Genomic DNA, 27,668 nt, shown 5'->3' with positions numbered 1-27,668 from the left:
ATAATGGTTAAAACACATAATAATAAATTGATAAATAAATAAATAAGCAAACAAACAAACAAAACAAAACAAATAAATAAATAAACAAATAAAATAAATAAATAAATACATTGGGGGGGGGGGGGGGGGGTGTGTAAATCTATACTAGCGCGAAACGAAAAAGACCTGGAATTCGAAACAAGCTATTGTTAGGAAATACGTTTCAGTCAAAGACACGATCCCAGTACCTCCCAGTCTTAAGTCCGATCCTTCGTAACAGCTACGATATCGGTACGGTATGTTCTAATTTATTTTAACTGACAACCTGTTTTCCAAGCAATTCTATAGCACGCTAGACGGTGTGTGGAAATTTAATTAACCTGTTAATGGATTGTCGAATTCTTGTGGACAAGCTATCTCACTGCCATGGAAATAAAATCTGACCAAGAAAATCGAAGAAAATCTTTTCCATTTCCGACCTGACTAGTGACCTAAGATGAAAAGACGATCTCAATGTTTTCCTTCTTAGATTGACAACTGTTGTTTGTTCAGCCTGTGGGGTGTTTTCGTGTTTCACCGAATTCGATTGGGACAACAATCAGACTGGAATTGATCATGGCCACTTCTTCATTTCGATCTTTTGTGATCCTGACGTACCACAGCTGATTAAAGGAACACCTCGTCCTGATGACCTAAAAGGGCGGGGTGCAGTTCAGTGGGAGACTACTAGATTGAGGGGCGATTTGGCGCAGGGTCAGTCATACTTGGTGCATTCGCTTTTCCCCTGTCCCAACCTTTGCCCCAGTTGTGCTACGTCAAAGGACATAGCATGCACTGTCTTGTCTATGGGAAATTACACGCAAAAGATCCCTTGCTGCTTTTTTGTAAGTGTAGCTTATGCGGAGGGCTCTCTTTCTCATGTGTCAATATTATCTTATCGAAATTTGTCGTAGACTTTACAGGTAAAAATTAAAATAGACATTTTAAAAATGTTATTGTATTGCCTGACACTTGCATAGTTAGTTACCAGGAATGAAGCACCGCCTATACCGACTTGTAATATTGTTAATCCCAAGCATTTCGCAATCCCTGATTCATTTGATGAATGAATAAAGTAGTTATTTTTTGGACAGTAGTTATTTGAACTTATTTCATATACATGTACTATGGTCCGATGAAGTTGAACAAGTCATAACGTGAGAACTAATTATACTAATGTCACAAAATGCAGTAACATGTTTAAAATGTTTATCATATTGTAAACACGGAATGCACACACACACACACACACACACACACACACACACACACACACATATATATATATATATATATATATATATATATATATATATATATATATCGATAGATCTATAGGTAGATATATAGATAGGTAGATATATAGATATATAGATTGATCGATAGATCGGTATATATATATATATATATATATATATATATATATATATATATATATATATATATATATAATGAGCAGCTTCACTCCTATTTTTGTCTGATTTACTTTAAATGTGAGAGGTGGTAGTATTTATATCTGTGATATTTATGTCGAATGATACGCTGCATGTAGGAGTTTTAGCCACCTACGTTACTATTGTTGTCTATGGGATTTACACCCGATAGATACCAAATGAAAGTTATCCTTGTGAGGTAATTCTAGTTAAATCTGTATTTAATTGCAAGTATTTTACAACTTAAAAACGAACACCTAGTATCATCAATGGTTTCATAGCAGTTTGAGGTTACGTACATGGACAACTGTCATAATACCTGCTGTGTTCTGTCGTGTACAAAAATGCGGCTTCGTGTTTGAGATTTCTGGAATAAGTCTTGCAAAAGGCAGCGTTCGTACAGATGAAGATCAGTAGGGAGGATGTGTTATCCTGCAGACTGGCTGTCCTACAGATAATACAGACAGACAGACAGATAATTTAGTATGGTCTCATCTTAAGTACATCACATGTATACAAAATAAAATACACAATGGAGTACAAAACCATTCCTTTTGGAATTATAAAAACCCCAGTATATAGTTAAAATAATACAGGTATGCACAATTAAAAATCAGACAAACAAAAACAACAACAAAACCCCACCAAAAAACAAACAAAACAACAACAATAACCTCTCTCCCCCCCCCCCCCCCCCCACCAAAAACAACAAACAACAAAACACTGTCACGACTGACCCATGAGAGCATACTGCCATGACCTTGAGAAAGCATCATTTGGATTTGTACAGAATGAATGAATGAATGAATGTTTAACGACACCCCAGCACGAAAAATACATCGGCTATTGTGTGTCAAACTATCGTAATGCAAACAAATAAGGTGATGATCAACATCAACACAAAAATTCAAGATTCAAATAAAAACAGTGTAAAGAACTGTGCAAAAATACAAATACAAATATCACAGGTAGATACTGACTTTTACTCAAAACTTCAATTTGTGCTATATTGGCCATTCTCAAAGAGAATGTTACACCCCTGCAGCACGGTGAGGTTACAGCACGCGCAGGGGAGATTTGTACAAAGATGAAGCATACATGTCTTAATGCTTTTGTCGTTCACACTGTACATAGATAACAAGACTATTCTACTCCCCAGCGTAATCATAGTCACTTGGGGCAGATCGTATACCACTCTGCAGGAAGCTTGCACTTAAGTATTAATATTTCTGTGTATCATATTACATTCCAGATTTGACACACATGAATTAACAAAGAAATGTCTGTGGAAAATCATATCGATATCTGGTACACATGAACACATACTACTTTTAGAAAACTATATTTATAAATGGTATGATACTTTGATTGAATTATGTTCGCAATGTAATAGGAATATTTGTCATTGTTATTTTACATTTCTTAGGCTGAATTGTTTATGACCAAGACATGCCAATCTGGTCAAGGGCTGTTGAGCCTAATACAGTTACATCAATTATTCTTATTCAAAACCATCTCATAAACAGGATCGGCATTGTTTTTATAAACAATATAACTGTTTTCAGAAACAGTATCATCTTTGTTTTCATAAACAGTAGTATCACTGTTTTCATAACAATATCATCACTGTTTTCATAAACAATATCATCACTATTTTCATAAACAATATCATCACTGTTTTTATAACCAGTTATGGATCACTGGTCGGAGCAAGTGGTTTACACCTACCCAATGAACCTTGCGGAGCACTCACTCAGGGTTTGGAGTCGGTATCTGGATTAAAAATTCCATGCTTCGACTGGGATCCGAACCCAGTACCTACCAGCCTGTAGACCGATGGCCTAACCACGACGCCACTGAGGCCGGTCCTATCATCACTGATTTCATAAATAATGTTATGACTGTTTTCATAACCATATCATCACTGTATTTTTAACAGTAGGATTGTTTTAATATACCTTTGTACTCTTATACAAGGATAGTTTACAGTGCTGTTTCAGACAGTATTATTGATTTGTTGTTTTTCCCTTGGTGTATTTAGTGCATTGTAATTATCACATGCAATCACCATGTTTGATAGAGCCTACATGTTCATCATCATTATATGGACAGATTCTTTCTTGGCTATCAGATGCTGTCAGCGACAAATAATTTCATTTCAGACCTGTATGAAGTATTGAAACTCAATTCCTTTCTATGACTGCATTATAATCCTGGGAGGAATAGCATTTCAGTAATTTAATAGCTTTACTTTCCATATGTTGTGCTGGCAGAAAACCACGCTAGAATCAAATATGTCAATGTCATCATTAAATTCTGTTCTTTGATTCCCAATTTTTCTTCCTTACGTTTCTTTGTTTGTAGATTGAAAACCAAGCCAGTAAAGAGTTATATTTATGGCGCTCACGATAAAAAATAATACTATATGTACAGTTAAACCTGCTTTAGCGGCCACCTTTAACACTCCCTATAGATGCTGCTTAATGCAGGTTTGACTGGATATAGTCTTCACGGTGATTAATGAGTGCATGCAATCACAAATGTCAAAATGTCCAGTAAATTGTGTCTGGTGCAGTTGAAATTAAAACGGAGACTATATCGACCTGTGCTGTGGCTGTCCTTCTACAGACTAATCACTTGGTACTAAATAAATGAATGAATGAATGAATGTTTAACGACACCCCAGCACACAAAATACATCAGCTATTGGGTGTCAAACTATGGTAAATGAAAAACATTTGATGCACTTGGTACTGATTCAAGGGAGCAATCATGAAGTTATCAAAGCGTCATTTGAATTCTGTCTTGTGTGAGATACGATTTTTAATGTTAACTTTGTTTTGATCAGATTATGTCTTAGTCAGTGCTAGAAGACTACTATTGTTTTATTTATTTGTACAAAAAGATATCAGACGTCAATGCAGGAGGGTGGGGTGGGGGGGGGGGGGGGGGGGGGAGGAGTTTCGAATCTCCAAGCGAATTTTTATTTTTTAATATATTTTCTGGAGGAGCATGTCTCGACACCCCCCCCCCCCCCCCCCCCCCACCCCCCCCCCCCCCCCCCCCAACGCAAAACTTCACTCTACATATTCTAGATCCCCACACCCTGAATATTTTCCTGCAACCGTACCTTAAATATCAAGATATTTAAGGTACGGTTGCAGGAAAATATTCAGGGTGTGGATACAAAGAATACTATGGATATACTTATATTTTCTTAATTTTTGTTTTCAGATTAGTGGAAAATTCCGAACAGGTTCGGGTAAACCCGGAGAAGTAATTGTGACGATCGCCAAAGAGGAGAACTCGTCGCTGGTTATCACGGGCACGCGGGGACTCGGCAAGTTCCGGAGGACCATTCTTGGGAGCGTCAGCGACTACATCGTACACCATTCCAACGTGCCTGTCCTTGTCTGCCGAATGAAAAACCAAAACAGCTAGACCATTATTAACTTGTGATGTGATATATTGCACACGTTATTGCATCCTGTGATGTCATCGTCAAATATATAGGATATAAAAGGATACATCATCAAAATGCACATTAAATGACGCAGTTTCTTTGACGTCACTGCCAGAGAAAAAAGTTAAAATTTCAGGGGTTTGTCTTGAATGATGTTTAGTCAATAAATATGTTAATATGATGATGTATATATACATGTTTGTGGACATTGTTTCTGGAGGATGGTGTGTCGTGGATTAATAAAAAGTCATGCTTGTTTTTATTATATCAATACGAGATAAGACTACATACACAGCCAGCCCACTTCTACCAAAATATTTATTATGAATATAACGAATACTTTAACATATTTTGAAACATTTTTTGTAACAGAGTTTGTTCAGAATTGATATAATGCAATCTATATGATATCGTGGTTGTTCTACAGTTTGTAATAATTTATTCATTGGACTATGTACAAATGCAGTTTCAACTGCAATAATATATATCTGTAGACACATACATGCATACATACATACATACATACATACATACATACATACATACATATATGCATGCATCAATAGCTCAGAACATATCGTGGAAAGTCTACAAGTTGCGGGCGATTCGGTGCCATAGGTTCGAGTCCCAGCAACGGCATGGGACAATCTGTGAGGTCAGAAAGGATTTAATTATCCCCTGCGCCAGTGCGTTAATATCTATGAATGTAATAGTCAACCTCGACATACATACAATATATAGATATTCATACATCAGTACATACATACATACATACATACTAACATACATACATACATAAATACACACATACGCACATACAGTCATAGTACACACCTAGACATACTGTCTATATATAGATGCAAACACATACACACATACAGTCATAGTACACACCTAGACATACTGTCTATATATAGATGCAAACACATACACACATACAGTCATAGTACACACCTAGACATACTGTCTATATATAGATGCAAACACATACACGTAAAGCATGTTTTATTTAACGACACACTCAGTACATTTTAATCACGGTTACACGACGTCGGACACACATAAAGACACGCTCAAGTGGTATGTCTGTCTATGTAGTTCACAGTATAGTTAATTAACCATTTGAAAATGGGATAAATGTTTGGTACGCTATTATTTATTTCATTATTGGTTTATAATCTCAGATTTCATATAAAATGTACTGAAGTTAGTTTAAACAAAATTTGCCTTTCACATTTAATTTAATTGTCAGGACCAAATCTCACGTACATGTAGTAAATGTCGTCAAGAAGACGGCAATGACGTCACAGGTATATACACGTGTATTCATATGTATATATCGCGTTCCACAGATTTATAATAAAACCTAATTTATATTTCAACAACGTAATATAACAGTGTTTGGCTTCACTGTTAAAAGCTGTTCTCTTTCATGTTTTAAAGAAAGTCAAGACTAGGAATAAGTAGACTGTAAGTTAATTTACATTGTCCACCGTTATTCTTTAAGAACGTTATATTTCCTTCATGTTGGAAGTCGCAATCTTGGTGGATCTGTTTGGTAACATAGGCCCGTAAAAACAATACCAGGCCTGGTGCTTATAAAACTTAGAGTCTAGACTCGAGACTCTAATAAAGTCGGAAACACTAATGTCACGACAACGCCATACAAATCGTATGCGTGTGACGTCTTTAAAGATTGAGTCTGCACTCTTAAAAGTTTTATAAGCACGGGCCCTGGTTTGGGCGTGTCACCATCTCTAGTGGATGAGGCACAGTCTATTAGGGGAGGAGGGATTTGTACCTTTATTTATATAGTGTAGGACAAAAACGTACATGTTCGTTCTTGGGTGGTATGGGAAGGGGTATAAGCCCCCCCCCCCCCCCCCCCCCCCCCCCCCGGTTTTTACGAGCCCGATAAGTACTGTGACGTCATTCCATTTTTCTGAAAACTCCCATTGTTATGTATCACTCACACATATGCGTATGTTAGCTGTAACTACGTGAAGTTATCACTTACAGTGTGTAGTACCGGAGATATTGTGTTAACTCATAATAAACTAGATTAACTAACTACTACTGTTCTAGTTTTCTGTACAACTGAGAGATCAGTTCTTTGACACACTGCTTGGAGAGAACACTGGATGAAATTTTCAGTATCACCCGGCAATAATCCATATTATATACTGGTGATATCACACAGCGATATTCCATATATACTAATGATATCACACGGCAATATTCCATATAAATATTGGTGATATTACACTGCGATATTCTATATATACTGGTGACATTACTCTAATATTATATATATATATATATATATATATATATATATATATATATATATATATATATATATATATATATATATATATATATATATATATACATAACGTGATATCACACGCCAATACGCCACATATGTTGGTGAAGTCACATGATGATATTCCACAAATATTGATGATATCACATGACGATATTCCACGTTGATAATATTCCACGGCAATATTCCACATATACTGGTGATATCACACGGCGATATTCCACATATGCTGATGATGTCAAATGACAATATTCCACATTATTGGCAATATTACAAGCCGATATTTCATATATACTGGTACGAGATTCCACATATATTGGCGACACCACTCGATCATATTCCACATTTATTGGTGGTATCACACGACAATATTAATATATACTGGTGATATCACACGGCAATATTAATATATACTGGTGATATTACACGGCTATATTAATATATATATTGGTGATATCATACGGCGATATCCCACATACTGGTCATATCACATTGCGATATTCTATACAACCCGGTCATATTCCACATGTTTTGATGATATCACCAACGAGTTTATATGGTCAAATCCATCGTTACGGGTGTTACATTTTGAGGGGGGGGGGGGGGGGGGTAAATGTTTTAAAGTGAAGTTGCAGAGAATAATATTTGTATCACTCTCCCCATTATTTGAGTTTTATACAGTTAACATGTTTCTCTCCCAACTTCCATAAAATATTTAAGATTTAAAATTCTATGTACTAATTAAAAGACCTACCAACTTCCGTTACGGGACTTACACTAAATGGACAAATCTTTTTTCAAGAAGTACATTTTATCAAAATCCTGTGATGTGTAAGGGTAATTTTAATAAAACTTGTATCATATGGGTAGGTGGCCTTAGGTAATTACTGGAAATTCCAGTCTGGAATAGAACCTGGTTTCATTGTTTGCTAGATATTAAGTGAATTATGCACAGTATATATATATATATATATATATATATATATATATACTGGTGATGAATTTAAAAACATTTAACTCACACTAATGTTCTTTATTTAGTTATTACCCGAGGAACAAGGACATCTATAGTTAATTCGTGAATGATTCCATTTAAACACCAAGAGTTATCTCCCATATAATAACTCCTATCTGAATACGCGTTCGAGTAATTCAATCATAATGACAGTACACCTACGGAATACGCTGACATTTGTGCTTAATACGAAGAAATAAATTTACTGTTTTATTCTAGATGTATTATATGATCGTACGTAATTAATCCAGTTTCCGTGAATGACGGATTTCCTTCCTGTTGAATCGGTAATCGAACAACAATGGCGTTGGCATCTTTCAGTGACGACGGTTTAAACAATGAACATTAAATATAGATCCACTTAGCTTGTGGAAGTTGCGTGACAGGTATGAAAGCAAAATCACGGTTTGATAAACATGTTACATGGAACGATTATTTAAACATTTCTGATTTATGGGTTTATGTTCTTTCTTTTTAATATGTGTGTATATATATATATATATATATATATATATATATATATATATATATATATATATATATATATATATATATATACGCTTCAAAAAAACAAAAAGGAGAAGAAATTTGACATTGGTAAAAATAATGCTATCGGTTTATTTTTACAGAATCAAAGACATCCTAAAGACATTCAAGTAAGTGAGCGAATGGTGATGCATAAAATACTATAAAATATGTTCGATTCGTATAAACGTAGCCACAGTCAACGTTTGTACTGAAACACAAAAGCGCAATCCTCAGAGAAGCACGTGCATCATGAAGTTTTGTAACTTTGCATCCCGAACACTCCGTTGGTGGGGCATAAAAGGCCACATCAGCAGTGATTCAAACAGACCGCATAACGACACTGTAGGTAACGCAATAATGCCAAGATTGACGTCAGCTCAACGCAATAATGCCATTGGGAGATTGCAAGCAGGGACAACTCAACAAGCTGTAGCAAGGCACTTTGGCGTCTCCAGACAGACCATCTCTGTTTTATGGGCACAGTACAACACCACTCAAATTGTTAATGACATGCCAAGGTCAGGTCGTCCCAAAGTAACCACCGCTACTCAAGATCGATACATCCGGGTGTGTCATCTTCGAAATCGAACCACAACATCCACTGCGACACGAATCCCTGGACTACGCAACATTTCTGACCAGACAGTTCGTAATCGGCTGAAGGAGGCAGGAATTTTTCCTAGAAGACCAGTGTGACGTAAAGTTTTGACCCCACGTCACTTAGCGGAGCGTCTGCAGTGGTGACAGCAAAGAACGAGTGAGGAGTTTCTGCAGCGCCACAACGTCCAGACATTACATTGGCCTTCCCGTTCGCCGGATTTAAAACCAATAGAACATTTATGGGATGCACTGGATCAGCGTGTGTGCCAGAGGAATCCACCACCCCAGACACTACCACAACTTCTTATGGCACTGCAGCATGGGTGGCAGAACATTCCACAACGTGTTGTGCAATGTTTGATTGCTTCCATGCGTCGCCGTTGTCAAGCTGTCATTAGGGCTCATGGTGGTCATAACCGATACTGACATTTTGCCCACCCCTATGCCTGTGTATAAAGTAATCTCCTTCCCGTGGAGTCTTGATCTTTGGTTGCTTGTATCATGTCTACCAGGTTGGGTTTTTTTTTTATTCAACTTTGAAAATCAATGTCGAGTTTCTTTTTTTGAAGAGTATATATTTTTAATAACCTTTTACAAAGGTGCCTTAGTGCTTGGTATAGGCTTATTATTATTAATAATACTAGCTCCATACGCAAGCAAAACTGCATACACATTTTATTTCGACCGCCCGCGGACGGGAGATAACCCAGTGGTAAAGCGCTCGCCTAATGCGCTGTCGGTCTAAGATCGACTCCCGTCGGTGGGCCCATTGGGCTATTTCTCGTTCCACCCAGTGCACAACGACTGGTATATGAAAGGCCGTAGTATGTGTTATCCTGTCTGTGGGATGGTGCATATAACATATTCCTTGCTACTATTGGGAAAAACATGTAGCGGGTTTCCTCTTTTAGACTATATGTCAGAATTACCCAATGTCTGACATCCAGTAGTCGTAGCCGATGATTAATAAACAATGTGCTCTAGTAGTGTCGTTAAACAAAGCAAACGTCTTCAAACGCAGGACAGACATCGATGGACGGACAGACTTACACATAACACCGTGATAAATACTACAAGTAATGAAGCATGACACACATATACTTTCATAGACATACACTGTGCATGTCATGAGACACGAATGACACGTGCATAAAATATCCCATTATTGTAGGGGGAGGGGGGGGGGGGGGGGGTAGTAGGCTAGTTTTAGCCCGAATTAAACAAAAATACCCGAATCTGGATAACTACATTTATTCATATTAGCATTACTACCAACAGCTATATAGGGTTGCAAACGAATCACTACGCATTTTTACATGGGTCACAACTAATTTTGAGTGTAGAATGATGGAAAAACAGTCTCAGGTTAGCACATTTTGCCCGAATATCTGCCCCACCACCTGACCCCTGGCTCGTACGCTTATGCGTGCATGTGAATAAATACTCATCTTAGTACGAATCGATCAAGTCTAGGATTGACTCCCGTCGGTGAGCCCATTGGGCTATTTCTTGTTCAAGCCAGTTCACCACGACTGGCATATCAAAGGCCGCGGTATGTGCTATCCTGTCTGTGTGGTGGTGCATATAAAATAGCCCTTGCTGCTAATCGTAAAGAGTAGCCCATAAAGTGGCGACAGCGGGTTTCCTCTCTCAATATCTGTGTGACGCCATATAACCGTAAATAAAATGTGTTGAGTGCGTCATTAAATAAAACCTTTTTTTCTTTCAGTATTTAATAACATTGCGAACAGGAGACGAGCAATCGAAAGAAAAACAGTTTGTCTTGTTTGAAAACACCAACGAGCAATCGAAAGCACGCGTGTTTGTTGTGGTCGAAGGAAGGAAGGAAATGTTTTATTTAACGACGCACTCAACACATTTTATTTTCGATTAGCAGCAAGGGATCTTTTATATGCACCATCCCACAGACAGGGTAGTACATACCACGGCCTTTGATATGCCAGTCTTGGTGCACTGGCTGGAACGAGAAATATGCCAATCGGACGGGAATCGATCCCAGACCGACCGCGCATCGAGCGAGCGCTTTACCACTGGGCTACGTCCCGCCCTTATTATGGTCGAGGGAAATAAATGTAACGTTTAACGTAATAAGATAATAATTAAAATTCGTAATAAGCTAAATTATATGCATGCTTGTTTGCAAAGTATTTTGATTTCATTTTGTATATGTATTACGATAATAAGTGACTAAAAACATGTTAATTCATAATAAACAGGCCCAGATCCAAGGGGGTGTCACAGGGGTCCCGTGACCTCGCCTTTGGAAAACAAGAGCCACACACCCGCTGTGACTCCTAACTATGTATATTTTAATCACATTAGTTTAGGCTCAACAAATTGAGCAAGCACATAAATGAGGAATCCCATTCAAATTTTCCTAAATCTGCTTTTTTGTATCTTATAATTATTATAGTAGATAGGCCTATACAGCAGCCCGCATGGCCCCTTCTGTCTAAGCCAGTAAACAAAAATACATCCAAATAATTTTATTGACAATTTTTTTTTTTTTTTTAAATTATTATTGCACCACTCAATAGTGATAACCGGCAGGTTAGTATGTGATGCTACATTTTGAATTTGACAGGAAAATAAACAAAACACAAAAAAAAAAAAAACTGGCGGTTATGGATGGTGCATTTTGACTTTCCCCGTTAAGTTACGAAAATGGCCGAAAACGTTGACCGTATAAAAACGTCAACAGTCCTATGACGTGACGTCAACAATGGTTTTACGTTTAATATGCTTATTGATGTCAAAGCGATACTACGTACATTCTTCTGTTTATTGCTTTAACTTGAGAAATGTGCGAACACAATCGCAATTTGTCTTTTAATAATCATATTTATGTTAAATGTGTATGCATGTAAAATATCTGCGCATGGATCTAATACTACCTATAACGACAGCTAACTACTGTGCGGTTTTGTTGCAATATTTTCTACAAGTGTTCAGTGGATATATCAATAGAGGTAAGTGTTTGTTTGATTGTTTATCTTGACCGCTGAAGTCGGATTTGGGGTGCGTAGGCATTGCAGTAGCGAGGGTTTTACATTGACGTGCCACCCACATTGTTTGCGTGTGTATGAGAGGGGGTGACTGAGGAGAGTCCTGGGTTTTTTTTAGTTCAATTCTTTATTCAAACTTTGAGCAGTAACTGCTCATTAGTTGTAATTACAAATAACATGTTGAAAGACGAATGAAAGGTGTAAAATAAGAATAACAATATAAACATAGCATTATTACAATCAATCAAAGGAGAATATAATAGAATAAGTGTAATTCGACTTTGTCTCTAAGTAACAATAAAATATGCTTCACGTTTTTTGAATACTTTCCATAGATATTTACCTAAATTACACAAATCTTTAATATTATTTGTACTTAGTAACTGTATTAATTTGAACATAGATGGTCGCATCCTATATTATTTTTTAATATATAAAACTCTTAAATCGTTAAAATATGGACAGCATAATATACAATGAAACTCATCTTCAATCTCCCCCAGTTGACAAAATACGCAGACTGTTAATTCTATAAACATTATTATAACGTCCAACTTCAATAGCTAACCTATGTGAAGACAAACGAATTTTTGTGATGCACCTTTTATACAAATCTGGAATAGATTTCGTAAGATAGTTCTGTAAAATCATATCCTTTACTAAGAATTTATAAAGATAAGAACATTTAGTCGACGTTTGTAATATGCCTGTAAGATTTTACTTGCACTGATCTATAATTATCTGCTATAATACAGGTAAATAACTGAATCCTGGTTTAACCACAAATCGTAAAATCCTAGGGAGCATAATAGTTTTTTTTTATATGAGTTGCCCAATTATTATCCTTTTCACACTTAGACCTGAGTTCATCATAAGCAGCATGCAATATACAGTTATTTGTTTTAAGTAATTTGAACCAATATTTTAGCATACGATAGTTGCGTACATAGGACAGTTCAAAATATACCTAGTTCATGGCCCCCACAGTGACTACTCCAGTGCATATTAACAAGACTGTACAAGAAATGTTCGTGATGTTAATTCAGTTCAGTTTAATTCAGTTTATAACATTAAATCGTGAGAACTGCCCTCGAGTGTGTTGGACGTGCGCGCCCACTCCAAAATTCGAAGAGCCCTGAAAACTCCAGTGTTTAGCAGATAAGCATAATGCATCTATTGTCTTTAGTGGGGAACATGTTTTCAATGGTCAGCTTGTTATTTCTGTGGAATATTACCATATAGATAATATGGGTAAAAGTCCAAAGATAAGATGGCCAGAATATGTAGAATGGCACTCCTCGGACGGAAAGCTAATTAATAACTGCCCTTAACCCCACGTGTGCCCCCGTTAATGAAATCTTCCAATGCTTATGATCATATTAATAGTGTTAATGTCTCAGCGATCGCTGCAATAAGCTTACTTATTCCCCGGCCCGAGTATATAATACATTATTACAAATGTATGTTGTTTTTCATGAGATTTCCCCGAACATTACGCAATAGCTTAACATACTTGTCTTGAAGAAAACTGGGTGAGGTAAAACAAAGATTCCTAATTTTGAATAAGTAAAGTTAAGATTATATTGAAATAAAGTTTATTTTGTCCAACGACACCACTAAAGCCAATTGGTTTATTAATAATCGGCTAAAGGAAGTCAAACATTTGGTAATTTTGAATTTTAGTAGAAACCCACTACATTTTTCCATTAGCAGCAATGGATCCTTTATGCCGTGGGGCATTGGTTGGGACGGGAAAACCCCAATCAGAGAATGACTCCACTGATGTGGTTCGATTCTACGACGCAAGTACCTCAGGCGAGCGCTCTACCGACTGAGCTAGATCCCGCTCCTATATCGACAGAACAATGTTAATTCATTATATCACACACAATGGTGCTCTCCCAGCATCCAGGATCCTTCAGACCTGTCATGGAATCGATTTGCTTCAGCAGACCTGTGTTTACCCATTGTATCCAGTGTCCCGCCATTAGTATATCAACGGTAATGACGTGTCTGTGGAAGAGTGCATATATCAAACCACTCAATGGGAGTTACCTATACCGCCAGCAGTGGACCTTCTTTCGCTGTCTGTGCTAAAGGCAACGCCACACGATACGAGTCACTCGTACGAGAATAGCCCATTGTGACAAGACAACAAATGCAATCTTATATTTTCGTACGACGTACTCGAATCGTGTGATGTCGCCTTAAGTGTCAAAATAACAATATTCATGTATTTGACACGACATCTGTATTTTATCTTAACATTTTAATGAAGATGTGAGTGATAATCCTTTCTATAATAAACTAGTATTAATGACATGACGAATGGTGGTGTATTGTCGAAATGTAGTATCTGCATTATGTATGGACAAGGGTACTGCATTACAGTGACGGAGCTTGGTGGTTTATACACTACGGCGTATATTTCAAGATTAGAGCAGTTTTTTAATAATTGAAATCAGACATTACTTAGATTGTATTGTTTATATTACTCATCTTCGTACACCGAAATGTTCCTGGTTTTCCTGGTGTTTCTAATACCTCAAAATGCATTTTTCAAACTGTAAAATAACGCATGTACCTCCGAGAAGTAATGGTTATGGAGACGAGGTCTAATCTATTTTAAGGGTATTGTTCCCCTCTCAATGTCACAAACTTTTGTTTCACTCCTCTGTAACTTTGTTCAGATGTGTTACAGGTTTGTAGATTAACCAAACGTCGTATTCATTTTCGCAGGTTGAAACTAAGATCTGCGATTTTAATAATTATATTGTTTATTGTTTACTTGAAAAAAACCCCACCCATTTGTATTCCTGTAAAGACGATAAACAAACTTACATTTCGTTTGCTCGTCAAATATAGATGGATGGAACGAATGCCTTTTGATTAATATTTATCAAACAGTCGCTCATCTAACAAATAAAAACACCAACACATACAAAGAAGACAATAAAATCTTGTTTATCAATCTTCTGTATCAAATAATATTAAAAACCTAAATCTAGTTAAAAATATATATAATATTAAACATTTCAAATTTCTGATATTAAATATGTGTTACAAGGTTCGTTACCACAGTGTGACATGTAGTAACGATTTGTAATACACAACAGTAATGTTAAATATTTAAATAGTAACTGATAAACATTGCACACGTGGCTTTTCTTTCGTTCTCCAAATCGTTACTAGTAGTCACATTGCATGTGACGCTCCTTTATATCAAGGTTGAACAAAGTGAACACTTTCATGGTGATAACAAGTGGAATCCTGCTCCATAGAAAAGTGACTGAACGTAATCTGGTTACTACAACACGTAATTACACACCATATACATATACAACAGTATTGTATGATACAGAGGTGGACACCTAAAACATATTGCATTATTTAAAATAGAGATCTATATGACATCATACCATGACGTAATTGATTGTTCTATTGAAGGTTTTTCCCCATCCAGCTGAAATTCTTATACAGCAATGATGTGGAGTCCTGACCGTGACAAAAAACTCACATTGTTCTCCATGTTGTATAAAACATTTTCCTTACCGTCACAGAAAACACTGTTTTAATGTTATATATAAAATAGCTTCCTTACCATCACATAAAACATTGTTCTCGGTGTTGTGTATAAAACATTGTTATCAATGTTACATAAAACCTCTTTTCAATGTTCTGTGTTAATCGTTGTCCTCACCATCACATAAAACATTGTCATCACCGTTATTTAAAACATTGTTCTCAGTGTTATACATTTTGTTATATAAAAAAATGTCTGTGTTATATATAACAATTTGTTCTCAGTGTATTTTTACATCAAATAAACATTGTTCCCACGTTAATATGACACTGTTCACGCCATCATGTATAAAGCTGTATCTTTACTGTTATATAAAGTATTGTCTTTACCGTCAAATAAAACATTTTTCTTACGTTAATATGACATACTGCCCACACCGTCATGTATAAAACAACTGTTTTCACTGTTCTATTGATTATCAAATCTTGAGCGTATGCCTTCAATTCATAATATGCGTTTCGCCTACCACCAATCTTGCGAGATTCACTGTAAATATAAAGAAAGAAACAAACATTATTTAACATTAAACTGGAACCAATATACAATAAACATACTCCAAGCACACACGTAACCATGCTTATAAAATAAATATAGGAAAGAACATTAATTTTATGTATATAACAATGTACGTGTATTATATAAAATAATATTATATAAATGTTGAGTTTTGTTCTTCTTTTCTTTTGTCTTTTTCTTCAAAATTGTGAAGGACTAAACTACTGACTATAAATTAAAATCTTTATTGTCCCAGAAAACAAAAGCAGGTAATGTTTGGTTGGTGATCAATACAATAGAATACTAAATGTACATTGAAACAAACACAATACGAATTGGATATGTCAGTAAACGATTAATACATATGAACGACAGAACCGTTATTCGCGATCAAGACCGTATCTCTTGAATGGGCATGAATAGACAGGGCCGTAGCTAGGATTTTGTGTTTGGGGGGGGGGGGGGGGGGGGGATGTGGGGAGTGCAACTCAGTAGTTAATAGTCTAAAACTCCTTAAACGGTTAAAAAAAAAAAATCTTTGAGTTTCTATAATGTTTTCCGGATTTTTTTCTCTATCAGTCTCCCCCCCCCCCCCCCCCCCGCTAAATACGACCCTGATACAGGTTGATTCCATTAATCCCTATCTAGTGCCTCGTATATGAGAGGATAGCTACTCCCGGAAAGATCCTTTGCTGGATAAGACATCCTCCTTGTATCGCCACGAAGAGGACTGCCACTCCCAGACCAGCTGCAGATTACTCAGTCAAATATTCAAAACTAGCACAGGACAGAGATCTTTGGAATAAATAGCTATGATGACATGCACTCATGAATCATTGTCAAAACAGTGATGATATCATCGCGAAAGGCGAGCATATCCTACCCCATCGGTGGCACCCGTCATGAGTAACACCAAGTGCTTAGTAGATGTAGCCTCCATATGTCTACTATAAAACATCTTGACTGCTCTGAGGGTGTCCCTAGACAACCCTGGTGGAACAGAATGATATCGAGTTGTTTGAAATCTGCATACAATGAGCATGCTCTAAGATATCTTGGAAATTGTGATATGTAAACACCAAAAGCTGGAGCAGAAGGTATATTGCTCAACATAAAGAGAAAATTGACTATTGGAAAGTTGAATCCATTCCTTTTGTCATACAGCTTAGTTTGGAGACCAGTGTCTCTTTGGATCTATGTGCATAGATCGAGGTATGAAACTGATTTAATACCTTCAGATGTTTTATTTCTTTTATTTGTAACCTTTGTGGGTAAATCAATGGAAGGTAATCTGTAATCCTGCTATTACTTAATGATAAAATATCGTCAATATATCGGGAAAGTAAAGTTGAAGGTTTTAGACAGATTCTTTTGTTTTGATTTAACCAAAATAGTAAGGAATTCTGATTCATATGTATAAAGAAATAAATCGGCAAGTTGGTGTCCATGGGGATTCCTAAGGGCCCCCCCCTCCCCACCACCACCACACACACAGAAACACATATATAGCTACACCACTAGAGCGCATTGATTTATTAATAATCGGCTATTGGATGTCAAACATTTGGTAATTCTGACATATGGTCTTAGAGAGGAAATCCGCTATATTTTTTCCATTAGTAGCAGAGGATCTTTTATATGCATCATCCCATAGACATGATAGCACATACCACGGCCTTTGATATATAAGTCGTGGTGCACTGTCTGGAACGAGATAGTCAATCATGGTTTTCTTTCTAGGTTTTCTCCGTTTTCTTTATTTGTTGTTGTTGTTGATGTTAAACAAGTGAAATTAAATTACTCAGATCTCTTGGCCACAAGACGTCACAGCAAATCTCCAACTATTCAAATCACTGGACGAAATGAAATTCCACACGAGGTCTTCGCAGGTTATATGAGCCCAGGTGCACATTAACACGTCCATGCCACCCAGTATTACAACAATGTGCGAGCGGGTTGTTTTCACACAGTGTAATGTGTGTGTACCAGTTCGGAGAGGACAGGGAGGCAAACCGCGGCTCAACGGACAGTTATTTCAAGGTTGATCCTAGGCGCTTGTTAATAGTGTGGGCCGCGTGTTGTAGTGTCAACATGCCAACCAAAACGAAACGCTCGCTTGTCCCTCTGAAGTCATTCCTCATTGTGAACTACGATCAAATCAACTGGTTTAACGAGGATCGGGTTAGAAAGTTTATTCCGTGACAGCGGGCATTTATTGTCAGTTTTTCTTTGGTTATTTTGTAAGCTTCGTGACAACTGGCGTTTATTGTCAATTTTCTCTTTCGTTTTTATATCAAAAAGAATTCGCGGTAATTGCGAGTGCTTTTCGAAATGTCAGTACCTGACGTTAAAAATGTCGACTGACAATCGAAGATCATGATTTAAAAAGACCATCAGTAATTTAGAGTAACAAATTCGTGTGCATGCATGTATTTTCTGATTTCTTGTGGTTTGATTTTAGTTTTGCGAGAAGGTGGCGGTGGCCTTGTTTCCCAATGCCAGCCTCTTCACACACACACACACACACACACACACACACATACACACAAGTAGGGGAACTCTAATAAGAATTTACAGTTGCAATATACATATATATATCGGGGTCTTGACGTCTGTTGTGTGATTTTGTTTTTTGTTTTTGAAATTGGATTACGTCCAAAATATTACGGCGACTTCGACTTCTCATTGCCGCTAATAACTCGGCGACATGAACAAGATTAGGACCTGAATATATATATATATATTGATTAAGGAAGACAGAAAATGACTGTTTTAAATAGTGATGTTCCAATGATGAATTGTAATCAAACGTTTAGCTCAACTGATGTGATGATCGACTATAAAAATCCATAATGTACTGTGTGGGAACATGTTAACTATTATTGTTCTTCCAATATTTATGATGAAATTCAGTTAAATATGGGGGGTTTCATGTGTACATAAAGAAAAAAATATATTAAATAGTTATTAGGCAGTTTTAGGGTCTAGATCCCAATGAATATGGCCATAGGTGCATGGTCGATTGCGCAATGGAAAGTTGATCGGTATGTTGCCAACTGATTATAACCGATGATCAATGATGAAGTGATAACATATTGCCAACACTAGTTTTTACACACGCTCTGTTACTAATATTCTATAGCTGTCTGTTATACATGTATCGAAACTTACTGAGCTGACAGCTTTGAAACAAAATCCAGAAAGTTGTTACCATGGTTACCTACCGTCAAATTCTTCTCCCTCACGAGTACACACAGCTTCTGGGTTCCGGTTCCGGTCTCGCTCCTGGCGGACAGTATCGGATGCTAAGGAGGTGTCCCCCCTGACATATATACGCCGTTCCCGTCCTCCCTCCCTCCAGCGGGTGGGCGCCATTAAATCTCCTCTCACAGCTCGGCATGGCCCCGCCCCGCTCGGGGGGGATCCGGTATAGATTGACGCACTCGTTCCTCTCTGGGTGGAAGAACTGGGGCACCTGGAAGTGTGTGTCACGTGGGCACGTGCGCGTCTCGAGCGTCCGTTCTGACCTACATATGACGTAATTCGGTGACCACTCGCGACTGATAAACACGTTAGGTCCGTCCTGCATTCCCTCACAGCTGGGGAATGTCTGGGAACAGGGAATGCAGTGTGCCCGCGGACACATGTTATTGCGGTAGTTACCTGAAAGAAAATAACAAAAATAAAATTAGTTGATGATTAAAGGTGTCCACCATTAGAGAGACATTAAGTAATTAATCATTATAGTTTTCCACTAGCAGCAAAGGATCTTACACACACACACACACACACACACACACACACACACACACACACACACACACACACACACACACACACACACACACACACGTTTTCACAGATAGAACAGCATATCCCATTCGCGACCTTTGATATACCAGTCGTGGGACCCGGTTTACTATAAACAGTAAATAGTTAAACAGTCAAATAAATTAGGCATCCGGCTTGTTCAGTGGTGCCCGAAACGTAAAAATAAAGAAATAAATTAGGCACCCGGCTTGTTCAGTGGTGCCCGAAACGTAAAAATAAAGAAATAAATTAATAAAAGGTCGTGGGACACTGGTTGCGACGACAAAACACAGGCAGACAGATATATAAATATACTTAATTTATTTAAAAGTATAAATCTTAAATCCCTTTAGATTTTGTGGACCATTATCAATTATATAATTATTAATGTCTATTAGGACCCCAACCCTGACACTACCACATTTGTTTCTGGGATTACTAAACTTTATTAAAACATTAAATCAAAATGATCAATGTCTTGTAAATATTTTAGAAAACAAATATATGTACATGTATATACATAAAATATGAACTTTCTGTTGTTGTCCAGAATACATGTGACATAATCAGAATGGTTCAGTGAGTATTAATACATACATCCAGATTTGTGGACTTTTCTGCTGTCGCAATCCACCAATGAAAAATCTCGACACATCTGAAGTTGTCTGTCAAAGAGTTGTGGGTATTTACACTCCACGAGTCTCTGTTCGAAAAACCTGGGAACTATGTCATAGTGGAGACTGCAGTTGTAGTACAGCTGGCACTCCTCGGGGTGGGGCACCAGACGTGCACCCCTCTCACACTGTTCCTCGACCGTCACAGGGCGGGCTGTAGTGTCACCTGGAATATATTACATCATATTTATTTATAGACAGAGACAAAAATCCAGAGAATGAATGAATAAATGAATGAATGAATGGATGAAAGAAAGAAAGAAAGAGAGAAAGAATGAATGAATGAATGAATGAATGAATGGATGGATGGATGAATCCAGAGAGGCAAAACGTTTTTAAACTTTGTCTATTTGGTGTAATGTATGTGATGTAATTTTTATATAAAAGAGTCCTTGCTGCTAAAGACAGCTTGTCGTAGTTACCAAATGCCAATTGTCTTTGTTTGATACCCAATAACCGATATATCTCTCCACTTCGGGTGTTGTTAAACATTCATTCATTCATTCATTCATTCATTCATTCCAATAGCTGAATCGATTAATTAATTAATGTGCTATTGTGATACCATTAAAGAAAGCAAACTTCAACTTTAACTTTCCAACACTAACCTTTTTAACAACTAAATTAAATCCAAGTACGTTTGTCGTGGACACATTCACCGAGATTCGAGGAAGGCCAGTCCAAGACAAACATATCAAATTCTGATCCGCGTTCTTTCAAACAGTTGAAGCAAACAGCGAAATGATTTATTCACGTGATTGCAAACTCTTTTGATCTGGACAATTCTAGATTTCACTTTATTAGGTCTTTTCGTGTGTACGCAACGTGTGGCTGTGAAAAGAACTTGTTTTATAATGATTCCTTGTCACGACTTTAGGTGTATAATTCACACCACAAATGGCACATACTCTGTAGTAATATTTCTCCGAAAGGCCCAAACAAATGAAACGATTTTACATGTATTACATAAAAAGACTTAAAACTTTCTCTTCATTTTAATACGTATCGTGAGATATTAAAATAACCGATTTGCACGTGTCATTCATGTGTCATGTCTATTAGTATCAACAACCAGCCTGGACTTCCAGTTGGAAACATATGTCACTTAAATAAACAGTAGCAAGTGTCGAAAGAAAAAATTAAATGCTTACGTATGTTGACATCAGTAGAATCATCGTTTTCTCTCTCTCTCTCTCTCTCTCTCTCTCTCTCTCTCTCTCTCTCTCTCTCTCTCTCTCTCTCTCTCTCTCTCTCTCTCTCTCGCATACGAAAATAAAGGTTTTCAATGTACACGCAAAAAAAACCCACCTGACAGTAGCTTATGTTTTTAATGCACTGAGAGGATGGGGTTGGTTTATGTCAGATCTAGAAATGTAGACAGCCAGTTGCTCTGGTTAGCTATAGGGTAGGTTTTTGTAAGTCACAGTGATACTATGTTCCAACTCAGTTCAGGTGATGATCATAATTGCATGTGCCTTATTTTATTTTGACATTTAATTGTAATAAATAACAACAAATTAATCTATACCACTCATAATATATGGACACGTAATTTTGTATAAAATATATTAAAATTGCCTTTAAAACAAAACCTGTCTTAAAATCCCAAAGTTTCGTTAATTTTGAGAATATTGAGTACGTACCATCAGCTATACCGGATACCCCTAAAACCAGACGTTTTACTTGTCCCATGTGATACTTTATGTATGGGTTTTACGTGGTATGTGCTATCCTGTCTGCGTTTGGGGTACAAGCAGGTTTCTTCTCTCACTATCAGAGGTTGTGTACAGAGTGAACGTGCCTGAACTTTAATTGGATATAGGAACGTAAAAATAGTTTCCCATTCCCATATTTCACTATCTATAGCAAGTATCGAAATAATCAAATGTTAGAATTCGTACAACACAATTTTACCGATGTGTCGTTAACACCCCCCCCCCCCCCCCCCACACACACACACATACTCATGTTTATCATTGTGAGAGAAAAAACCTGTTTGTGGACACATCGGTTTCAAACTGTAAAACACTGATTATCTTGGAGTATGATACTAACTACACCACTAGTTGGAATGCAGTGTCAACGCTCTCCACCACGTCACTAGTGTGTGCAGAGCACGCGAAGAAATACAGCTGGGTCGATCGTGTTGGCTGAACGGGTTAAGTGTTCTGTGTCACAGATGATGATGATGATGATAACTAGTTTAACGTGCCCATATACCACTAGGGCTTCGAACACGCCCATCCCGAGTCCGACCTCCGATAAGATCGGTGGCCTGACTCGGGATGGGGGGGGGGGGGGGGGGTGAAAATGGGTAGAATTTTTAAAATAGCAATTAGTAAAAAAGTTAATAGAATCAATTAAAAAAAAAAAAATTACAAGCCAAAAATAAAATAGAATTGACTGCTCAGCCGAATATTTATATAATTTGGAGCATTTTAGAAGGACAGTCCAAAATTAAATATGAGAAAGAAGAGAGGATCAGACTATTTAATAAAAAAAAGAGAAGTAATTTCGACATAACATTTTGAACGCAGATCTAAAAGTTTAAAGTCCGATCGATATGTCCACGCGAGTGGCCTCGTTAAGGCCGTTTGGGTGCACAGCTTAAAGGGACGAGATGGGTTGCATCCCGTCAAGAAAACCCCTAGATTGACAGTCGATAGACGTTGGAGGTGTAGTGCTGTGCTGAAATATAGATCTTGAGAAGCCGGATCCGTCTGAACGAGAGTGAGTATCAGACTAGGGTATAGTCCAGTCGTCATGGGTTGGTATAGTGGTGCGGACGGGCCCGACTCCGGAGGATACGAGATGGTATCACTATAAAGCAAGGTAAAGTCTAGAAAGAGTAGTAGGGGCCGACCCCGCTTCCTATTTCTTCTTAGAGTGGGGCGGTCAATCTTCCAGTTGTGCTAGGACAGGCTCGGAGTAGAGACTAAACGCGAACAACCGTGGCGTTCTGCAGAATGGCCGTCATACGAGTCACGAAAAAACCCCACGTCGACAGTCAGACGGAGAAATGACGTGGAGGCAAGGAATCTCGCTAAAAAAGAATCTAACCTGGTGGTGCAGACTGTCGAAACGAGAAGCGTTCAATCAGTTCCAATGGCCGCATACATCCCAGTAGAAAACTTCATTTCGCTGACAAAAACAACGAAATGAGGGACCCCCAAGTCGAGCACACGAAAGCACGTGCAGTGTGCACAAGCAAAACAAACACGTCTTACCGCGTGGAGCTCCAAACTGGGAATGCGTGTCACAGAAACAGTTATCTGTAGTAATCAAAACAATGATACAAAAGTCTCTTTAACCCCGTACATATGTACAAGAAAGCGTCCAAGGGATATTATTTAGGAATTCTGCTATAGAAAAACGACAAAAACAGTATCGTGAACAAATATGTATTGTTACAGTCCAGTGATCAGCGTCGTAAATATATGTACAAAAGAGTTCAAGAGATATCAGATGGGAATGGGAAACTATTTTTACGTGCCTATATCCAATTAAGGTTCAGGCACGTTCACTCTGTACATAACCTCTGATAGTGAAACTAGAAACCTGCTGGTGCCACAAACGCAGACAGGATAGCACATACCACGTAAAAACCATACATAAAGTACCACATGGGACAAGTAAAAACTCTGGTTTTAGGGGTATCCAGTACAGAGAAGTTCTGTTCTATATTGATATTTATAAAAAGTGATCTTGAAAAACGTCGGTTTTTTAGGAAATTCCAGTTTACTGAGGGTCCTGTTTTGAGGGCTTAGTAAAACATGTGACAATACCTTTATTTCGCCAACAAATTCATATAATTTAGTTTAAACTAATGTGAATGTACTGGGTACAACTGTGCTTGAAACGTGTACCAATTGGTACTAAAATTAGCATGACAAGTTTTGTGCGGAAATATTCTTTTACGAAACATACAGCTTCAGCCCCCAATATAATTAATTCAGTATATATCTTCTTCAGCTTCTAGCCAACTCAGACCCTATGTGTAGGTCATAAGCAAATAAATCTTCTAGGGATACTGTTCTGCAGATTTACAACGAAATGGTTTTATCGTTATGGTAACAACAATACACTTTGCCATGGCCTAAACTGTGTGGGTTTATATAGATAACTTCTCTTTTATCTTATCTCAAATTATGACTAAAATATATTATGTTAATAGTTTTTGCAGCTTGTACGAACATACTACATTTCAAGATTCATTAACTATTCTCTTTTTTGATTTGTTTCTTTTATTTCTCTTCCTGAATTTTATCTTCACAACAAATAAAAATGTAATATTATTGTTCATCTCTCTCTCTCTCTCTCTCTCTCTCTCTCTCTCTCTCTCTCTCTCTCTCTCTCTCTCTCTCTCTCTCTCTCTCTCTCTCCACGTTTGTATCTGCCTTTGCCCTTGTATCTCTTTCTTATTTATTACAATAATTTGGTTAATGTTTGAATAATTCAATTCTGTCATGTCGATTTGAATAAAATTTTATTTGAGAAATGTAGGGAGAGGTCTTAATAGGAGATTTTACCGTTTGGATAAAATATTTAACCTTCATATTCTGTTTCTTGAAATTTGTAAAATGTTAGTTTTTTCCCCTATAAATAGTAATGTGAACGACCCTCCAGGAGCAAATTAAAAACGCACCCTGCATTCTTGAGACCCGAGTGTTGACAAATGGACTGGAATTCTGTGAATAAATACGCGGCATTGTGACCATCAGTCTACTGATCTGCATTGTGTGGAGGGTGTAACAGAAAATGAGAAAAATTCTGAGGAAATATTCCTCGTAAACAGGTTTAACGCCGGTTTAACATTGATTTTGTATTACACTACAAACCGCAACAATCAGGAGTCAACAATTACATGTTTGTTATAAATATTTACGCGTTTTGCCCTGTTCATATTTTGTGATTTATTTTATTCGGGGCTTATTTACTGGTTTTTATTTAGGGTTTTTTTTTGTTGTTATTTTGTGTTTTTGTGCATTTGTGTGTGTAGAGATATTCGACGGCATTTTGTTCATGTTATGTTGTTAACATTTTTAACACTGCGACAGAGTGATTTAACATTTTAGTGTTCGTGAAAAGTTTAATTTTTAAAAATGGCGATCGTTTTTTTAGGATACCTTATCCCATTTATAACTACGGCAATTTAGTATCTTACATATGTCATAAGGTTTTTTTTGCCAAGTGACCTGGAAAAAAAAGAAAAAAAAAAGTTTGTTTTGTTTAACATTTTTAACTAGAGCACATCGATTTTATAATCGTCAGCTATTGGATGTCAAACATTTGGTAATTTTGACATATTGTCTTAGAAAGGAAACCCGCAACATTTTTTCATTAGTAGCAAGTGAACTTTTATATGCATCATCCCACAGACAGCATATCGTTTGATATACAGTCGTAGTGCCTAGAACGAGAAATAGCCCAATGGGCCCACTGACGGGGATCGATCCTAAACCGACCACATTAAATCCGCTGCCCTCACATAGACTACCCCTACCGAATAGTAACGAATCTACCACACCCACTTCCCAATAGGCTAAGCAGTACATACCACGGCCTTTGATATAGCAGTCGTGTGACCGATGTTGAGACATGAAAAAAAGCTAAAGTGTCTACAAAGAATCATGGCCGTAGGAACAGGGGAAGGTGGAGTAAGTTCCAAAACATTTATTTATTTTGTTTTATTATATACATATAATTCGTACAATCGTACCTCATAGTTTATCAGGAATTACGTAGAAGGGTGTGTGTAATCCAATGATAATATGCTCGATTGAGGTGAGGTGGTTTGTAGGATCGATCCTCTGACTGGAAAGTGTGTTGATGTATTGTTAAACAAACCGTTCTTTTCGTAACGTGTAAAATCATGTAAAAACTGTATTGAGTTTCAAAACAAAGTCCCATACATTATGCCGATTTGACACTTCTGCATCATACAGTTAGGGAGCGTAACTGTTTTTATGTTATTATTTATTTATGTTGTCTTTTAGTTTGGCATTGTCATAATAAACCTCACAAATTCGTATCATACATACACGTTAAGTTGGGGTTTTAACACAAACACAAAACACACACACACACACACACACACACACACACACACACACACACACACACACAGACAGAGAGAGAGATTCAAACACAAACGCACGCGCGCGCGCGCACACACACACACACACAGACAAAGAGAGATTCAAACACAAACGCACGCGCGCGCGCGCGCGCACACACACACACACACACACACACACACACACGTGCGTGCTGATATATGCACGTGTGCATGTACGTTGGTATAATTTAACATAAAATGTATTGTTTGTAAAACTTGCGGGGTTGGATAATAAATAGTAATAAAGTAGTCGTCTGAAATAGGATTCGTCATAGGATCACATGCCCTCAATTAACTATGTTTTTTCCCGTTCCAGCTAGTGCTCCACAACCCAAGGCTTACCTTGTTCATTGCCAAATTAACATATTGCTAATTTTTATACAAAATGGCTACAAAAATTGGTTTTTGGCTAATAAAATATTCCTCAAATTAACTACATTTTAATACATTTCAAGGAAATATGATACATTTCTTAAAACTGGCTGAACCAAAATTTTAACCCTGACAACTGGTATGTTCTGTATTATGAAACATTGCATAAGAAAAATCCATTGCTGCTTTTGGTAGTGGGACATAGTG

At 37.3% G+C, this 27,668-nt stretch overlaps 2 protein-coding genes across 3 annotated transcripts in view; one reads left to right on the top strand and one right to left on the bottom strand.

The window, feature by feature from the left end:
• The window catches only part of LOC121369256 (universal stress protein Slr1101-like), a 67,824-nt gene extending 62,193 nt beyond the window's left edge, over window positions 1-5,631 (top strand). For both annotated transcript variants that reach the window (XM_041494217.1, XM_041494218.1), the window contains one exon: window positions 4,686-5,631. In XM_041494217.1, coding sequence (XP_041350151.1) covers window positions 4,686-4,892 — 207 coding nt within the window. In that variant the 3' untranslated portion in view covers window positions 4,893-5,631. The remainder of the gene's footprint in view (window positions 1-4,685) is intronic.
• A 14,097-nt stretch (window positions 5,632-19,728) lies between these two features.
• LOC121368920 lies at window positions 19,729-25,680 on the bottom strand. Its single transcript, XM_041493680.1, has 4 exons — window positions 25,617-25,680; window positions 24,199-24,243; window positions 20,895-21,137; window positions 19,729-20,150 (listed from the first exon to the last, which is right to left on the bottom strand). Exons 1-4 carry the CDS (start codon window positions 25,678-25,680, stop codon window positions 19,729-19,731), a joined length of 774 nt encoding a protein of 257 aa, XP_041349614.1.
• Window positions 25,681-27,668: the final 1,988 nt, after the last annotated feature.

This window comes from Gigantopelta aegis, chromosome 3 (genome assembly GCF_016097555.1).
Source record: "Gigantopelta aegis isolate Gae_Host chromosome 3, Gae_host_genome, whole genome shotgun sequence".
In the NCBI taxonomy this organism is placed as follows: Eukaryota; Metazoa; Mollusca; class Gastropoda; order Neomphalida; family Peltospiridae; genus Gigantopelta; species Gigantopelta aegis.
Note: the sequence above shows the minus strand (reverse complement) of the source record. Positions and strands in the feature narration are given on the sequence as shown.

Excerpts from the sequence above, each read along its gene's own strand:
- LOC121368920 (XM_041493680.1), bottom strand. The coding sequence starts at position 25,680 with ATGCCGCGTATTTATTCACAGAATTCCAGTCCATTTGTCAACACTCGG. Across the intron at positions 24,244-25,616 it reads TCGGGTCTCAAGAATGCAGG|ATAACTGTTTCTGTGACACG; the intron begins GTGCGTTTTTAA and ends TGATTACTACAG. Across the intron at positions 20,151-20,894 it reads AAAAGTCCACAAATCTGGAT|GTAACTACCGCAATAACATG; the intron begins GTATGTATTAAT and ends ATTTTCTTTCAG.